The sequence below is a fragment of the Pyrgilauda ruficollis genome, unplaced genomic scaffold (assembly GCF_017590135.1).
Source record: "Pyrgilauda ruficollis isolate IOZ18807 unplaced genomic scaffold, ASM1759013v1 scaffold15, whole genome shotgun sequence".
Lineage (NCBI taxonomy): Eukaryota > Metazoa > Chordata > Aves > Passeriformes > Passeridae > Pyrgilauda > Pyrgilauda ruficollis.
The window spans coordinates 12,521,167-12,540,149 of NW_024513654.1; the positions used below are offsets into that span (position 1 = coordinate 12,521,167).

Here is an 18,983-nt window from a genome sequence, read left to right on the forward strand (position 1 = left end):
GCCCCGCGCGTCACCGGACACCGCCCCCGCCCCGCCCCGCCGGCCCGCGCCGTAAAGGGGACACGGGCCGCGGTGGGGCCCGGCGCCCAGCTCCGCCGGTTCCGCCGCTGCCCTCGAGGAGGCCGGGCTTGCGATGTCCCGTCTGGCCACCGCATCGGCCGCAGGGCCGCCCTGCCCGGCCACCGGCATCCCTGCGCGGCCAGCGCTGCTCGGGGTGCCGGTCCGTAAAAGGGCTGGTTGCCCTGGAACCAGTGCACATCTGGGTCACAGCACGGTTGTACACAGCTGTGTACAACTTCCCGGTGAGGGGAACAGGAGGTGGGCAGGCTCTGATCTCGTCTCTCTGGAAACCAGGGACAGGGCCTGAGGAAATGGCCTGAAGTTTTGTCAGGGGAGGCTGAGGTTGGATATTAGAAAAATGTTCTGGTTGGACACTGAAACAGGCTGCCCAAAGAAGTGGTCATACCACCAAGCCTGCCTGAGTTCAAGAAGCATTTGGAAAACACACTCAGGCACAGTGAGGATGTTTGATTCTTGAAGATGAATTGTGCGGGCCAAGAGTTGGATTTGATGATCCTTGTGGGTCCCTTACCACTCAGAATATTCTGGGATAAGTGCCCTCAAGAGCCTCCTGTGTCCTCTTGGCTGGCTTCTAGATGGGCTGTTACTTTGCACAGGACCATTTAGGTGTGTTTCCTCCCTGTGCAGAGCCACAGCCGTTTGTCCCCTGAGGTTTTTCCCAAACCAGAAGCCCCAGCACCTTCTGCCAGAGATCAGGGCACAGAGGTGTCTCTGTTAACAGCTCTCCCACCAAATGTTTCCGCAGCTGTTTCGTGAGACACTGTATATCTAACCCCTGCCATTTGTGCCAAGCTGCTGGGAATAAAGCACATTGCTGGTGGAAATCCATTTTGCACTGGCGAGAGCGTCAATGGCTCAAAACAAAGTATTTACATCAAAAAATGCTCAGGGTCCACAGTCAGGTTTGTGGTGCAGTGACAAGAGGGCAAAGGCTCAGTCAGCAGCTTCAGGATCTGGCCCAAACCTGACCCTTGGGTGTTGCTCTCCGATGGCAATTTGCCTCTGGGAGGGATTTAGCAGGAATTCCTCATCTGCAGCCTCAAACATCTGAAGACACCAGTCAGCAGTGTCTGCTATAGCAGCCTATATCCCAGTGCCTTGGACCAGCCAGGGCAGCCTGCTGGAGGGATGAGCATTCCCCACCACTCCCAGTGTGGGGATTATCCAGGTCTTTCCACGCTGTGTTTTACAGGAACCCCCTGTGCGTCCTGCCTAGAGACACTGACAAGGAGACAGCGATGGCTTCTGCTGCACGACTGGGGCTCACCCCGTGCCACCCTCGGCCGCCCCCCTCCATTCCTGCACTCCTGGGGCTCGAGCGCCGATTCCTGAGAAGGGAGCGGTTTGCCATGTAATTCCTGTGCCAGGCCTCAGAGCCCATGGGCTGTACCTCTCCTCCAGGGTTTTACAAGCCATGCGGCAGCCAGGACTGGTGGGAGCTGGGCAGGGCAGTGTGAGATGTGTCAGAACCGCAGTCGACTGGCGGAGGCCGTGTGGAGGCAAATCTCTCCTCGAAAAGTCAGCGCAAAACTATTCATGACTCTCACTTCTTTATAAACACACGCAGTACCAGACAGCCTCCAGTGACAGCCACCATCCCCACCCCAGCCAGCACAGGGCTCTTCTGCAGGCGCTTCTCAGGCCCCCTCTACTCCCACTGTGCTGTGCTGGGGAAGCTGGTTGCTGTTTACCAGTACTTAAAAGAAGAAGGTGGATGGGATGGGGCTTAGCCAAGTTGAAAGATGCACCCTATTCCTGGCTGGGAATCCCTCTGGCCTGGGACTGGCATTGGCAATCTGTCATCATGCCCACATCTGGATGATGCCCATGCCAGAGAAACTCCCTTGGCAAGGGAAGCCCCAAAGCCAGGCTGGGCATGGCAGCCCTTCCACAGCCAGCAGGAGCTGCCTGGAGGAAGGCTGTAGACAGGGCCCCCTCTGCCTACACAGCTCCCAAACCCCTTCCTGACAGTGCTGGGTGGCTGATGAACACCAGCAGGAGCAAGCTGCAGAAAGCCTGCCCATGCTTATTCTGCCCTCCACCAGGATCTTGGTGTGGGTCCCAGACCACACCAAGGGGCCACAGAGGTGGTTTGTAGCTGAGTCCTGGCGTTCATCCCTCAACCTCCCCCAAGCCTCAGTTTTCCCAGCCACTGGCAGGCCATCATTCCCCTTTGCCAGAGGTCTCCCTTCAGCAGCCCTTAGTCCTGCTCTGGAAAGAGCACTTCCTTCCCCCTGTGTCCCCAGTAAATATTAGCAACTCTGCTGGGCCCTCAGTGAGCACTGGCTGGACTGCAGGTACCGCCTGCAGAGCCACAACGCCCAGGCACTTGTCACTGGTGTCTGACATTGAGGTGGCATTGCCTGGGACAGATGATGTCCCTGGGAGCAGGGATGAACTTGACTGCTCTGCTGAGCTGAGGTACCAAACTCATTTTGGTGTTTAGGGCTTGGGACCCTGCTGAGCTGATGGTAGAGGGAGGGTGTTTGCAGAGATTTACAGAGCAGTTGGCTGCGAATGTGACACCATCCCTGTCTGCCACCACCCTCCCTTGGGAACACTCCTCAAGGCTCTGGCACCCAGCCCTGCACCTTCCCCAGAAGCCTCAAGCCCTCTGGAAGTGATGCTAAGTGCTGTGTTTCTTGGGTCATTCATAATCCAAATAACCCATCAGAGAAAAAACATCACTCCCCTTCTGTCCCCTTCCATGTCAGGCTGGTGAGGTGGATCAGTGTGATGGGGAAAGCTCCCTCCACCCTCATCCACGTGATTAACACACTGAAGGTTTTCACTGAAGTTTAAGTCTTAAGCTGGGTTTAAGGATGTAAGGAAGTTGCAGGGCAGCAACAGTCTGGTTTCCAACACTAAATCTGTCTGCTTATGGCCATCCCCTGCTCCTGTTTGGGGTGGAGGAGAAGGGAAACAGCCCCATGGAAGAGGCACAACGCAGAGGTCCCCATGGTCACCTGCTGACCCAGCCTAGGACACACCACCAACCTGCACCACTTGTGCCCAGCCATCCCATGGAGTCACACCTGTCCCTCACACACTGCCACCTGCCTGCTGTGGCATCCTCCCTGCCCAATACCTTTTGGGAGAAGATGCACATGTGTGTATGCAGTGTGTCTGCAGGGGAAACCTCCTGTCTCTGACATTAATAAGAAGGGACCAGAAGCAGGGTGTGCAGCCTGGTCCCCACAGCATACAAAGCATGTTCCCAGCCCCCCAGGCACTGCGATCCAGCAACACCCACTTGTGACACTGGAAGCTGGGAACAGGTCTGGAATGGTGTGCTGGGTGCAGGGATGGTGATCCCCTTGTTGGCCCCGTGGGAAAGCCCTACTCTTGTGCAATGGGTGTGCAACTGGGGCTCCTCTTGGGGCAAAAATGCTGGTCTTTCTCCCTTCCTCCCTGAGCCTAAAGCATGTCTGAAGTGGATATTGAGGGCTGGCCATGACTGCATGTCAGGGTGCTGGAGGGGAGCTCTGCTTTGGTTCAAGCAAATCCGGGGTGTCACAGCCCAGTCTGAGATTGACTGGCCAAATGCAGGGGTGCACAGCCAGCCAGCTGTGGAGCAGGGATGATGCTCCAGGGCTCACCACCTTGGCTGAGCTGGGGGTGCTGGTGGGTGCTGGTGAGTGCGGCAGCGGGCCCGGCAGCTGCGGGGCTGGAGCAGGGGGAGCCGGATGAGGGCCGGTGCAGTTCCCTGCTTGGTGGGGTTTCTTTCTATGCAAATGCCTGGGAGCAGCTGCCCTGCCGGCGTGACTCATTTCCTGCTCTTGTGTCACATTCTGGTCAGGCCAGTTTGGCAAAGGCTTTCTTCTCTCCCTCCCTGGCTTCTCCTCCTTCTCTCCCCAGCGCCGAGGGCTGGGATGTGCATTTGCTCAGTCCCTGGCAGGATGAGGCAGGATTTTCAGGAAACTGCGTCAAAGCCACAAAACCTCCATATATATTAAAAAGAAAACCCAAAACAACCAAACAAAAAATCCAGCACAATTTTCTCTTATTCTTTTTTTTCTGAGCATGATGGAGACTGGCGGCCAGACTGGCTCCTCCGCTCTTCCCCCTCCTGGGGCGGCTCCTTCCCCTGAGACCCAGGGGACAGGACCTGGCAGAAAAGCTGTAATAGTTTGCTGGGTGGACAAGGGGGAAAAAAAATGCAGCTTGGTCTCATTTCACTTTCTGCTGCCAGTTGTAGAGGTGCTGCCAGAGCTGGACTGCCAGTGCCTTTAACAGGGCATGGCTGGTGAGAGCATCCGGGGCAGCCACCATCCCCGGAATTTGCCCGACATTTCTTTTTCCTCAGTACAGCTCTGGGGCAGTCTCACCACTGCACTCTGAAAAACGTCCTGGATGGGGTCAAAAGTAACTCATTCATCTTAAAAGGGGTCTGGAAAGGATGGTAGCAATCGATGACAGACCCCAGTGTGGTGAGTCTCCCATCGCAGGCTGGGAAAAGGGAAGGCAATTCTGGCAGTGAATCCCTCTGCTCCTACAGTCTATCCAGGCTGGCACTTCCCAAAGCCCAGGCTGTGCCACAGGTAGAAAAGTCACTTTTGGTGGCATTGTGCAGCTGATCTGTGTTGCAGTGGTGAGGTCAGGATTTATAGCCTCCCAAGTGGACATGCAAACCCTCCTGCCCGGGGCTCTTGCTTTGCTGTGTCACCATCCCCTGGGTGCAGGGACACTCACCACCCCTCGCTGCCCCCAAGGCCAGGGCAGAAAGCAGCAGCCCTTTGTCTTGAGCCCGTGGCTACCAGTGGCCCTGTCCTCCCTCTGCACCAGCCCTTTCCCTGCTGTGTCCATCTCTGGCACAGCATCCCACACCACAGTGAGGCATTTCCTGAGGGAAAGATGGAGCTCCTCAGTGCTGCCAGCCCAGCAACAAGCTTGGGACATGAAGATGCCAACCCCAAATCTGATCATGGAGACAGGAGGGGAGCAGGATACAATCCCACCACCTCCATTCCCATCTGCAGTTCGATCCTGCCGCTCTCCCACCAGAAGGCCCCTGTGTGCTCCCTGCCCAGAACAAGGTGTAATCTTTGCAATCTTCACATCAGTTTCTCAGCCTTCCTGTTCATTCTCTGCATGTTCTCTGCAATTCAAGTTGGCTCCAGCCAAATGACCCAGTGCCACACATGTGCTAAAAAGCCCCCTGCCAGGGAGCTCTTGGGCTTTCCTGTCAAGGGCAGAGCATCCAAGGCTGCCATCCCCTGTGCAAGCCCAAACCTAAAGCCCCAAAGCCGAGTGGTGCCACAGGGCTCCAGTTTGATACAGCTGGGGGAAACTGAAGCAGGTGAGGGCATGGGATTGCTCTAGAGCTGAGGCCCATGCACTCACTGCTGCTGGGGTTTAAACTTCCTCTCAGAAAGCCTAAAGGTCTGTTTGCCCACAGTGAAGGGAAAAGCAGGAGGCCACTGGTATAAATTAGGTCAGGAAGCATGGCTAATAAACTGTCACTCCTGGTTGTGTAATGGGAGCAATTATTGGTTTAGGTTTTGTTAAGACACCAGGAAGGAAAACACGACCTGTCTGGGGGTAGGAGTGTGATGGCAAACAAGAAAGGAGGGTCCTGTTGACAGAAGGATGAGCTGCTTTTGTGTTGGAGGCATTTCTGTCTCATCCTGGTGTGTTGGCAGCCTGGGGCTTGAACAGACTCCTGCATGGGGAATGCAGGGAGGGGGTTCCCAGCTCTCCCTGTGCTCTCTCCTTCCCCTGGGCACCCCAGGGCTCCAGAGTCTCTAGGCAGGTGATTTTAACCCCTCTGAAGTCTCCCTGTCCATGATCCGCTCTGCTCAGCGCTTGGTGCCCACTGTCTCCCCACAGATCCTCCTTTGGGGTGCAATGGGGACCTGTGGGCAGCAGGACCCGTGCTGGGCTCTGCCAGGAAAGCCTGGGAGAGGTGCCTGAGCTCTTCCTGCATCTGATGGCCCTCCTCCCTATGGAGCTGCCAGGCTTCCCTTGTTGCCCACCACCTTGTGCTGCCCCTGCTCTGCTGGCAGCAAACACCTCTGTGTCTGTCCCTCCCCAGTCTCTGAAGGGAGGGACTGCTGCTGGAGGTCACCCAGAGCCTGGCCAGCACAACCTCAGAACTCTCCATGAACAAAACCCCAGGGCTCTGACAAACCTGTGCTGGGGACACCTGGCTCCCCTCCACGGGTGTCAGGAGAGTGGGAGGCTCCTGGAATGAATCCAGCTAATGCACACCACTGGGGAGGGGCTGTGGCACCTGGCAGCCAGGGTTAGCCTTTAACCACCCAAAACATGTCAGAAAGGGAGAGGAAATTCTTGAGGCATCTGTTAACATAAAAGGAGTCATACTTTACGTTCGGTCCCACTTATGGCTTATAAATGATTACTGCACCTTTTAATAAATGGTTAATCAAGTGTTAGAGTCCAAACAAGTTGATGGGTTGCTTATTACCACAGTTTATAACCTTTTATGAATGCCTTCTGTCGATGTACTTATAAACATCCATACCACGTACTTCTCATGTCTTGACACGTTGGTCACATCTGTTTGAAGTTTATTAACTCTTGAGCTGCTCGCTAAGGGCAGGCTGGGGGTGTCCTGCTGTCGTTCTGTATCAATCCATGTGGCTCAGAGGGCACACCTGCACCAGCTGAGGGGTGCTGTGGGCATCCCCTTCATCCAAAAGAGGCTCCAGGCAAGCAGGATGCAGCTGCATCAGAAATAAGTTGGCAGTGGGGTGTTGCTCTCAGGGGTGCATTTTTTTTTGGCCACCAGGACAAACAGCCAAGGGAAGTCAGTGGGAGATTCTTCCTCTCTTGAAGTCACCGAGCCGAGACAGGACGTCGTCCTGGGCCGCCCGCTTGAATCAAAACCACAAGTTATTGGGCTCAGTGCAAGGGGAATTGGGGGAAATTCTCTGGTCTGCAAACACAGGAGAGGTAAAACACGATGATTTAATGGGCTTTTTTGGACTAGAAACTCACGGAAACATCCTTGGCCATCGCTGTTCCTGTGCAGCCGAAGCCCCCCTCCCACCATGTTGCAAATAATGAAATGAAACTTTCAACAAGCTGAATAATCAGAAAACAATTTTCCAATAAAATCATTCCCTGAAATCTCCTTTTAAGGCAAGGACTGGGATTCCCACTGCCGAGCGTGTTCCCAACGCCTCGCAGTATTGTTCAGCTGGCTGTGCTGGGGCTGGGCAGGCTGCCACACCGCCCTGTGCCCCCGGGGATGCTCCCTGTCACACGGCCCAGCCGCCCCTCCGCTCCTGAGCCCCTTTGCCTTTATGTTTCTCCTTTTGCTGCAAGCTTCTGATAATTTTCCTGTTCAAAAAGCAGGTGGGACATACGAGGTGCCACAGCCTCGTGCTTGCTCCAGCATTTTTAACAGCCAGACAAGGGATTTTTGCATTAAGCAGTCTGGGATGATCCCAGCCTGGGCAGCGAGCTGGGCCTCCCAGGTGATCTTGGCCTTGGACGCTCCTGGAGATTTTTTAATACCTAACCATGCTTTTTCCTTTGCTCCCTGCTGTCCAGCCCTCCCAAAGGGGGTACCCCGTCTCCTGCATCAGGAGCATCCCCAGCACGGGACAGCCCCGCTCGCTGCCCTCCAGCGGGTTATGATTTGTGGCAGAGCGTAGAAAGTCTGAGGAAATGAGAACGCTGGGAAAGGGCATTAAAAATACTCCTCCCCCAGGAAAAACAAAATCAAACCTGAGGTACACCTTCTTGGAAAGCCACTGTGGCAATGGCTGCTGCCTGAAATGAAGCTGCAGGCAGTGCTTCCCTGTGGCAGGTGAGCAGTGGGGCATGGAGGGGACAGGGGGGACAATGCCTGCACTGAGGCCACTGTGGCTGAGCTGCTATGGCCTGTCCAAACACTGCTTCAGTTCTTCTGAGTGATGAGGTGACAGGGCAAGGTAATGCCATTTTTTTCCCCAGTGCAAATGCTGCCTGACAGCAGGAACAGTTGCTCTGAAAGCTGTTTGGAGAAGCTGGGGCTTTCAGGCATGCTGTGGGTGCCTAGACAGGGAGCTGGGGCATGCAGGGAGTTTCTCTGCAGCCTCCTCCCACTCCTGCCAGGTCCTGGGCCCCTACGCCAGACCTGAGGCTGTGACAAGCACCAGGACAAGGATGCCTGCTGGTTCCCTGGTGTCCCCAAAGCCTGGCTGTGGAGCTGGGGGTGCTTGTCCTGTGCCAGAGGGAGGCAGAAGGATCTGGCTAAGCCTGGCTGCCCCAGGACCCTCTCCAGCCATGGCTTGGGCACTGGGCCCCCAGGAATACGGGGCATTAACATGTTGGGTGCTATGGCCTGGGTTGTGTCGGGAGCTTCTCCTCTGCACCGAGGTGCTGCTGTGGCCAGCTGTGCCACAAACATCAGCTGGGAGAGACAGCAAGCTGGAGAGGAATGAGGGAAAAAGAGGGGAAAAAGAAAAACCCAAAGGGACGTGGTGTGCTGACCTCCTGTGAGCCCACGTTTCTGGGTGTTGTATGACACATCCTTGTGGTGCAGGGGACTGAAGCATGGAGAGCACTTCCTTCCCATGTCTGCACCATCCTGCCATGGGCTAGGGGACATGCCATGGGATGGGGATGTGCCATGGGAAGGGACATGCTGTGGGGGTGATGCTTTGCGAGGGGGTTGGGGGTCAGAACTGTTCCTGGTGCCCAAATCCAGCCATTTTGGCTCTGTCCAGGTGGGCAGGGAGCACCAGAGCAGGAGCCCCTTGCTGTGGGGGATGCTGCCTTGTTCCACCCATGGGGGCCCATCTCCCACCCCACTCCATCTCCCTCTTCAGCTTCACAGGTGCACCCTCTTCCCCGCTGAGGTTCCCAGGCACTGCCATTCACTTCTCAGATGGGAAATGAGCCCCAGCCCTCTCTCCACACTCCAGAAAAAAACCACCAAGAGAGGAGCAAAATAAACAAACAAATCCCTTCCCTCTCCTGGCTTGGCATCTGCTCACAGCCCTTCCATTATTAATTAGAGAAGCTGCCGGCATTATTAGCAACAAACCGCTCCTAATGAAGTTCAGAGCCGCAGATCCAGGAGGGGCTCCCAGACACTGCTTTTCAGAAACCTTAATTAAATTCACTGCCCGAAGGTGCTTTTGGCTGGGGTGGAGGCAGAGCATTGAGGCTGCCTGGGCTGGGCACAGCCGTGCCGGTGGTGGGCCTTGGGGGGAAGGGTGCCAGCAGGAGAGGGGCACCCCACTGTGCCACAGCTCCACGGTCCCCTCCAGATTTGGGGCTGAACAGAGGAATCAGCTGGGATGCAGTGCTGCAAAGGGGGTACTGCCTGGCCACCACAGGAAAGGCACAAGTGGATAGTTCATTCATTAATTAAATTTACCAAGTGGCTGACGGTGAGGGTTCCCTGCACTCTATGGGGTCCCTTGCTGGTCTGGCTCCGCCATCCTTGCTGGGATGTCCTAAAGGGGCAGCCCTGTGCTTGGATACGCTTTGAAAACTGGGAAGGCAAGAGGAGTGAGGGGGTCTTGGGTGAAAGAACCAGTTGTGGGTGGCCTCTCTCCCTGCAAGCCCCTGTCTGGGTAAATAACCTCACTGGGGAACCCCACTGCCCATCAAGATTTCCTCCGGTGAGATGGTGGAACCTTACCAAGCTGAGGAGGTGTTCTCTTGGTCATGTCCAGCAGGGGCTGTTCTGCACTGGCAGAGCTTGGAGATCTCACTGCTTTGCACTGGGGCTGGGGCAGTTTGTATCTGGATGCAGCTGTGGGAGAGGTCTTAGGAAAAAGAATGGCTTTCACTCCAAACTGCAAAGGAACAGAAATCCTTGCAGAAACCCTTTCTGCTGATTGCTCCCCTTTTGATGCAGGGTGGGCTGAGATAACACCTGTGAAGAGCAAGTGCAAAACCTGCCTAAAGCTGGATTTTGGCTCTCCATGCATCCTTTTCTTTCCCTGTCATCCTTCCTCTGAGCACTGCAATATCCCTTCCCCCGCTGCCCAGATATTCCACCCTTTCTCTCTGGCCTTAAAGGCATTTATTACTGAGGAGTGTAAAATGATTACTGCAAAATCATTCTGTGTTACTGGGAAATCATTGCAACATTAGCTCAGTAATATTTTTTCATAAGTGTTTGCTGTGTCTCTTCTCCAACATATTCAGTCTGCACACACATCCACACCCCCACAAATCCCACTGAAGCCAGGAGGCACTTGGCAGAGGACAGGAACACGGACCTGACCTGACACTCACCCCAGCTCCCTCCTTCCTGTGCTGGTGGACGAGCTTGCCATCTCTCAGCCAACTGGCTGCATCCTTGCACCCACGTGCAAGCACTGCCTATTCCAGCCTGTCCAAAGAGCAGGGAAAACCCTGGCTGTCAGGGCACGCAGGCTGCCTTTACTCAAGGGTTTTGCCAGCAGATGCTCATGGAAGATGCTGAATCTGGCAGGTCCTGGGACCAGTCATTTTGCTGAGTTTTTAGGGGAAGAAAAGATCACTTTCCCCCCTGCACATGCACTCCAGAGGTCTGGGCAAGAGACCCCGCTTCCCTGGGAGCAGGGAAGGAGTCAGCGAGGAGAAGGAGCTGCCAAAGGAGTCACAGAGCCGAGCAGGAGACAGTCGGTCCCATTGTGTTGCCCGCAGAGAAGGACACTGACAATTCTGCAAATACCTTTAATGCACTTAGAATACACGGGAGGAAAAAAAAAGTTTAGTGATTCACAAAAATATTACAAAAAGTCACGTGCAGGCGAAACACACCCAGCACTGCAATAACAATGTAAGAATTTACATTAGAAACTAATATAAAATATTTAAAAACCTCTGCTAGTTTAGCTTTCTGTTTGTTTTTTGTCTTTTATAAAAAAAAAGGAGAAGGGGAGAGGGAAGAAAGGCCATCTACAAGGTACTGGTACACCGGCCACAGAAACACAGGCTCCTTCCAGCCCCGCTGGGAGTGTCCTGGGGCTCCTCCATCCACACGACCCCTGCGTCTGCAGACCACACACACACCCACACACCCACACATACATGGCTGGAGTACAGAAAAGTTCACCCCAGGGCTGCAAGGGCAACCCCAGAGGTCAGGGTTTGCTGTGGTCCCAGTCACCCATGTGTCCCCTGCCCTGGGAACCTTGCCTTTGCTCCCATTCAGCACACAAAACAAGTAATGTCCCCAGCGAGAGGCAAAACCTCCATCCCTTTACAAAAAGGGAAAAGTTAGTGTGTCCAGCCTGGGCTGGACAAGAGAAGGGTTTTGAAAGAGTAGACTTGGGTTTGGAGCATGACTGTGGCCAAACTCACAGTACCAGGATGGGTGCAAGGAGCATCCCAGTGCAGGAGCCAGGGCACCACTACAAGCCCCTAGCAGGATGCTGCCTGCTTCCACGGGGCTGCAGATTCCCACTTTGGGGAAAGCCAAAAGCCCAGAGCTCCCCAGCCCATGATCAGTCCCTACCATGGCCACTCACACCCAGCTCCCCTTCCCGAGCCCCTGTGCGTTTCGCATCCTGCTTGCTTCTGTAGGAAGACGGCACAGGAGCCTCGTCACCAGCACCACGGAGCCCTTCTGCTCCCATCCTGCTCGGGGCATTGTCAACAAGCCGTGCTTCTGTAGGACCTGCCGCACACGGGGACAGCTCGGTCCCTCCCACCCTCGCCGCTCGTGCAGTGGAGAGTTTCCGGAGCCGCACTTTCGCTGCAGTTGGGCCCCAGGGAAAGGAACAAAGGAGCCATTTTCATCTCCAGCCTCGTCGGGAGCGGAGGGAGAGGGCGAGAGAAAAGAACAGTGTTTGCAAAACATGACAATGGGCAGGAAATTTTCTTCTGGCTTTTCGAGGTTGGGTTTGTTTCTCTCTCTCTTCCTCTTTTTAAAGAGGGTAGGCACAGCATCAGGACAGTTTAAAAACAGCCAGGCCCTGGCCGGCCACATCTGCCACGTGCAGCCCTTCCTGGGCTGACGATCCCCTCCTGCTATCAGGGCTCCACAAGCCAAATGGTGAACGATGCTGTGGTCTTCCAGCAAGGGAAAGGGATGGGCCAGCCCCTTCACAGCAGACTAGAAATGACGTTCGTGAACTGATGTGCCACTTATGATGATTTTATGGTCTGTCAGCGACTTTAGGGGAAACAGAACCATGGTAGAAATGAAGAGGTGGTGAAGCACGATACACGACAGGTTCACTGCCTGAGAGACAAGTCGATATGGGACCGCGTTTAAAACACATCTGCAACCTCAGGCCTATTCTCCATTTGAAATTTTGGACTCATGTCAAAACACAAGGGTTGGGGTTTTTTTGAAAGAAGAGAGAGCAAGCAGACACTACACAACAGAAAAAATGTTATAAAAATAGTAGGTTGAAACAGAGCTTGTTAGGTCAAGAGACTTAAACCCAGCTTTAAAATCTTAAGAGGTGAACCCCATAGGCAAATGTGGATTTTCAGATTGCTTTGGATACAGTCTGGCTGCTGTGCAGGCTGGCATTTATTAATAGGGGCAGATGCACAGAAAGGAATTCTTGGTTGCTCGACAGTTCGTCTGCCCTTGCAGCTTCACTCACAGGAAAAATTAAGGCACAATGCGTTCTCTCACAGGAGGGCAGTCACCCAGTCCCTGGGAGGTGGAAGGGCTCTCCTGGTGCTGGACCCTTCCTCACCTGGCCCAGATGAAGCAGGGGCTGAAGCCCAAGACTTGATACAGTGGAGCCAGAAGGCACGAGGCCATGCTAGGGGAAAACTGGACACACGGTCTAAGGGCTTCCTCTGGCCTCAAGCTTTTCTCCCCACCTGATGTGATTGCCTTGCCCTGGCCAGGTACAAGCTGACAAAGCAGGACATGGACTCTGGATGCCAACCTAGGAGGAGGGAAGAGCCAAGCACTGCTTTCAAGTGTTTTGGGTTTTTAAAAAAAATATTTCTATTGGTCCCAGATGAAAAACAACACAACCCTCACTTTTCCCAAGACCATTTGATGACCTGATGGTGTAATTTCAAAAGCCATCCAAGAGCAACTGAATATTTAAAGTGAAGAGCTTCAGAATATAATTTCAAATCACAGTTGGCAATTCCATGTAGAGTAAAACCAATATACAGCATCCTCAAAGAATTAGACACAGCAGGTACCATCTATCTAAGCCACTGAAAATATGGTTACAGCAGCTACAAGACTGACTTCTCTGCTCAGATCACACCCTACATACTTTAATACTGAAATTATACATTCCTTGTCCTGTTTTTAATCAGAAATTGAGAGAGAGAGTAGCCCTGACTTTTAAGGCTTCTCCTGTTTCAGAATTGCTGTCACATGTTGGATTTTCAAGGCTCTTCATCTTTCCAAATATCTGAATTGACCTACATTGCCACATTTCTTCAAGAGAGAGAAATCCTGTACTCACTGCTTCTAAACTGCTTTCATTTCCATCCAGGTCACTGTCTTTAGCCAACACAAGCCCCACAGGTTTTGGTTCCATACAAACTGCTTCAGGTCTTCTACACAACTGAGAAAAAATCAGCACCAGTGGTCCTACCATCTCATCAGGACTGGGCTAGAAAAACACCGTGGCATTTATTAACACTGATGACTTCCCTCTTTCAAACTACTTGCTCACTAAAATACAAAGGTTTCTTTTCCATTTCATTCACACACAGACAGGTCCTCTTGCCCCAAGATGAAAATATCCAAACTTCACATCTCATTTACTTGCCAGTGAGCATGCCTTTGGCACGGTTGCAAACTTGACATGAATCGTGAGGGGATGTCCTGTGGTTGCTCAGCTCTTCAGGATACTGAGTAACTGCAACTTTCTTACTCTCAGATAAGTTGCTGAGAGCCAGTGACATGACCAGGGAGCTTAAGAGCTGACTTTCACCAGGTTCTCATAGCTGCTCTAACAATAAGACACAGAATTCTATTTTAGCAATTATTTGTCTATTATTTCCCCCCTTACCTAAATAGGAAGATTTCACTTCCTTCCCTTCAAGCCTTCCCCCCTCAATTGTTATCTGGCTACCAGCAAAGATCTGTGAGAAAGTGTCTCAGAAATAGAGATTTCTGGCATGCCACCTGTTCATAACTCAAATACACAGAACTATATATAAATACATGACACGGAACAAAAATACACACACACACACACAAGGGTACTGAGTGGATTATCACATGCATTCAGCGTGCTCCCTCTGAAGTCAATGGAAACCCAGCCCAGAGCATCTGATGAGAGTAAATACAGTGAGGAAAACACTTGCATGAGAAAGGCAGAACTGGAGCACAAGCCAGCTTGGAGGAGGTGCTTTCCCTGCATACAGCACCAGATCCCTGCCGTGAAGGCTCAAAGAGTTCACAGGGCAGGAGGTCTCAAGCTTTCCAGATGTGTGTCAGAGCCCAGAGAGGGTCTGATGGACTTCTCTCTGCCCCGTGCTGATCTCTGCAGGAATAGCAATGACTGACCTTCCAAATGTCCCTTCTCCACAAAGATGTGGATTTTAAGCTCCTTTTAATGAGAGCTAGCATCTGGAAACAAGGAAGAGCAGCCAGCATGGTGGCAACAGGCCAGCTCTGCTGCGGCACCCCCAGCAAGCTCGTGCAAGAGCATCCATGGGCTACTGTTGGATGGCTTTGGGACAAAATTGTAGGTGCTGCCCTTGCCTTTTCCCCACTGCCACAATTATCTGTTTGCCCATTATCTTCTGGTGGGACACTTGGGCACATTGTTTATGAAGCTGGACTGGTAGGTTTTCATGGCACTTTCTCACCCACGCTGTCCCTTGCACATAGATCTACAGAGCAGAAGGGATGCTTAGTGCTAACCAGGACAGTGAAAACTGGCCAAGAGATCCCATGGATGAATGAAGCCTGCCTCAGCACAGCAATCACTCTGGCTGGCACATGCAGATATCTGAAAGTTTGTTCTTTCACAGCAGGATTTTAAGATGATCCTCTGAGTTCAGACAAAATGACAAACTCATTTACATGTAAATTGCTTTCATAGCTTTGCAGAAAGGAAGGTTCTGCAGAGCAGTGTTGGACCCTGCATTTGGCCTGCCTTAAATTATAATATAAAAACAATTATAATAATACAAATACTACTTTGTACACAAAGCACGACCTCCCCTGCAAACCCTGGCATGCTTCGGTAGGTCCTACAGCCCTCTAGTCAATAGTCACCCTCTCTGCACAGAGAGACATTGAGTGACTTGCCTGAGGCCACAGAGGAATTCTGTAGCAAGTCCAAGGAAAGCTTTGTGGCTCCTAGCTCTGCTTCTTGACCAACATTAACCAGCCTCAAATATATGCAGGAAACATCAAAGCTGACTGTGATGGGAAGAAATTAAATCAGAAAACAAACAGAAAACCAACCCCAGGGTACTGTGAGGCCTCCTGGACTTTGCTGTTTGATCAGGGGAGTTAAGTGTTAAAAGCTTTTGTTATACTTGTATTAGGATCACAGAGCAACTGCGCATAAACCACCAGTTATCTTGTAGGCAGAAAGGGGTGGAAGGAAAGTTGCACCTCCCCAGACAAGGAGTGAAGAGTTGTCACCAAAAGACAATGGGCAGAGGAAGGCTGGGGAATATGCATCAGAAGCACCCAGCAGCAGCAGCAGGGGGTAAAGCCTGCGGTGGTTTGCTGCAGGTATCCACAGGGCCAGCAGCTGATGCAGAGACACAGCTCCTGGCACTGCAGAGACCAGCTCCTCTGCACACTCCTTTTGCTCCAAGGAGGAAGCCACAGGGATCTAGAGAGAGTGTCTTTTCAAACTGGCTTTGATGCTTTACAGTTCAAACCCATCTGAAAGGAGGAAGGTCAGCAACAAGAGCCACCACAGCGAGGCTAGAGGGGAAAATGGAGCTGCACTAGGGCACAACCCTGCTGGAACAGGGAGAATAGTTGGCTTCATTGAGGCTGAGACTCCTTTCTGCTGTGCCAGGGCAGCAGAGATCTTCACTTCATATGCTTTCAAGCAGCCCCCGATCCTGCAGAGCTGCTGAAGTTGTCCCTGTGAACAAATGATCCTTTCTAGCTTCTCAAATTCTGTACAACAGCAAGGAAAAAATACTTGACAGTATCTCTTTAAAGATAAACACACTGTAAACAGGAGATCTCCCCCGCCCCGGTAGCTTTCTTCCTCCTGCTTGTGCAAAACCAGAGGTTGTGACCTTCCCTGGGGTTCAGGCATAAGGACAGGATGCACGAGAATAAAGTTGCCTCTGTTTGCAGTGATACCATAGCTAATAGCACCAAGACCAACACTTAAAACATGCCTAATTTGAGGGCAGGGAAGATCTGGATTTGTTTTTCTTGACTGAACTAGAAAGTTCATCTTTAAATCTGTTCAGCTTCAAGCATGTGAGCTTTTGGCCTCCTTTAAACAGGGGAAATACCATTCCGTTTCTAAAAAGAAAAAAAAAATAACACATGGAAGAACAGTTCTGCAGTCAGTAAAAGTTTGGCTAACAAAAGGACTCCAGAGTCACGTAAAGAACATTTAATCCATGGATTATAGGCTCGCACCTGGCAGAAATGTATGTGTAAATACAGGCGTGCAGAGCGTCTACACCCTGGGCTAAGGCAGAGGGGAGTTCTGCAGCTAGGAGAGAGAAAGGATTCTTACTACTAATTTTCATAGTTAAATATTTCTCACTCGCACTCACACATACGCAGGCTGCTCCCAGAGAGTTCAGCCTTGGGAAGGATAAAGGAAAGGGCTCAGTTCGGTCTGGGCTGGTGCTGAGTAGCTCCTCTTCTGTTTGCAGTGGTTGTGCAGCAAACTCTTTTTATTTGCAGGCAGAGTTTTTACTGCATTAATTATCCTGTGAGTCACTGGGTAATGGACAGTAACTTGGCTCTCCCAGTTGTTAGAATAGTGTAATTCAGCTCTAATGCAGTGGGTTGTCGAACACGGCATCTGGCAAGATGGAAACTTTCAGTTTCTTTTCAGGCCAGCTGTACTCCTTTGGAAGTTTAAACTGTAAGACAGTAAAGAGAACCAGTTAATGCATATCACTGCAATCTGCAGAGAAAAAACAAAATTGTTGCAAAGGCAGGCAAACCCCATGTTATTATTATTTTTTAAAACAAGAGGCCACTAAGAAAACATTTCCCCATCAGTATGTTTTGGACAGCAGTGGACATTAGATAATGTGGCCTGTCTCAGCTGCCAAAGTAAAGTTCTGAGCTTTCAGCCCAAGCACTGTTTATTTCGTCAGATGAATTTTGGAGAGTTTCTGCCCCCATCACTTTTCCCCCTTCCCAACCTCTCAGAAGATTTGCAGCGGAAGTGTCTTCCCTCCTATCTAACCATGACCCTCTTCTTTCACCCAGCCCAGCCCCCAGAGCCCACATTTGCTTTAAAGGGAGTCTCAGGGCAGCTTTCAAACCCCTGCTCATTCAGAGTGGAATGTAGGTGAGCCATCAGAGCTCTCTGGTGACAGGCAAACTGTGCTGCCCTGGCTGGGGAGAGCCAGTGTGCCTGCACAGCATTCCTGCTGCAGCCCTTCCCACCTCTGGCACAAAGGCCTTACAGAGCCCTACAATGCCTTGTGCTCACACAGGCACTCAGCTGCTCAGGCTGTTTTGCAAACACTGATTGAAGCACACAGAAGGGAGATTTTTTGCCCCAGTCTGGTTTACACAGCACTGTCTGTGGACAATGTTTCCCAAACAAGGCAAGTCCACCGGTCCCATCCTGATGTCCCTGCTTGGGCTAGGAAGTCACCCCAACATCAACCCGAACACAACCAATTCAGGGACAGAGCTGAAGGAGCCTTACCACCAACCCTTCTCACAACCACATGACCAGTGCCCAAGCATTCACACAGGTCTCTCCAACACAGCTCTGGGGTGGGGGTGAAGGTGTGGGGTGGAATCTCTTAGGCCACAAATCTGCCCCATCCACAGCTGAATGGCAACCAGTTCTGCATAGGCATTTTGCACAGTCCCAGTGGCTAACCTGAGGACCCAAAACACAGAGGGGGGGATAGCTCTGGAAGCCTGTTTGTAGGCTCATTTTGTTTTCAAGACTGTCCTGCACCCAGTGTTGCACTGTCTTGCCCTGTGATACTCCCTGACACCCTGATGGGACTCCCAGGGAGGAATCTCATGGGGACCCAACACCACCAGTGACAATCTGCCCTGGAGGTGGCTAATTCAGAATGGTTATGGATACAGTGGTCCTCTCCTAGGAGAGTCCTCAGACCCAGGCCAGCAGCACCATAGGCTTCCCAGGGGCTGTTTGAATAAGAGAGCTGGTACAAGGGGACAGCCACCTGGAAATCATCAGTCTTTATCCAATTACTTGTCTTTCTTCCCGTAAGCACCCTGTTTCTGATGGACACCAACACAGGCTCAGTGCGAGGTTCCTGCTAAAGGAGATCCCCTCCAGCTGCCTGCTCCACAGCAAGGGTGTCTCTAACATGAATTTGCTTCTGATCTTGCTCCATTTGCAGCTGCCCATGAGGGTAACCTGCAGTTGGTATCCATGGTCCTTAATATGCTGGTAGTTCATGGTCTGATCCATGATCTGGGGGCACAGCAGGAGGACTCTTCAGGACAGAGGCTACCACAAACTCCTGTTCATTATCCTCTAGGAAACAAACAGCTCAGGTCCTATTTAAGTATTTTTATAAACTCAAGCCGTGTATAGCTTGCATCATGTAATCTACTGGCCCTGCACAGCCCAAGGAATTCTGAGTCTGTCTAGGACACGTGAAAAACATGTAAAGATGCTCAGATTATTTCACTTAATTTCACTTAACACAGGTGGTTCTTTATGCAGCAAAGGAAAGACTCCTCACAGTGCTTCATTCTACCACATGAACATCATCAGCAACAGTCAGGACTGCTGAGGAATGCTTTCAGTTGGCCCGACCCAGATCCTGCAAGTTACAAATCCTTGGAGGAATCTGGATGCTGAAAGATCACATTTCATCTCAAGTATTTTCCTTTTTATAAA

The 18,983-nt window shown here is 52.0% G+C and overlaps 1 protein-coding gene across 3 annotated transcripts in view; it reads right to left on the reverse strand.

The window, feature by feature from the left end:
- Positions 1–10,693: 10,693 nt before the first annotated feature.
- SUFU (SUFU negative regulator of hedgehog signaling) overlaps positions 10,694–18,983 on the reverse strand; it is a 90,900-nt gene continuing 82,610 nt past the window's right edge. For all 3 annotated transcript variants that reach the window (XM_041461353.1, XM_041461352.1, XM_041461351.1), the window contains exon 12: positions 10,694–16,998. In XM_041461353.1, coding sequence (XP_041317287.1) covers positions 16,909–16,998 — 90 coding nt within the window. In that variant the 3' untranslated portion in view covers positions 10,694–16,908. The remainder of the gene's footprint in view (positions 16,999–18,983) is intronic.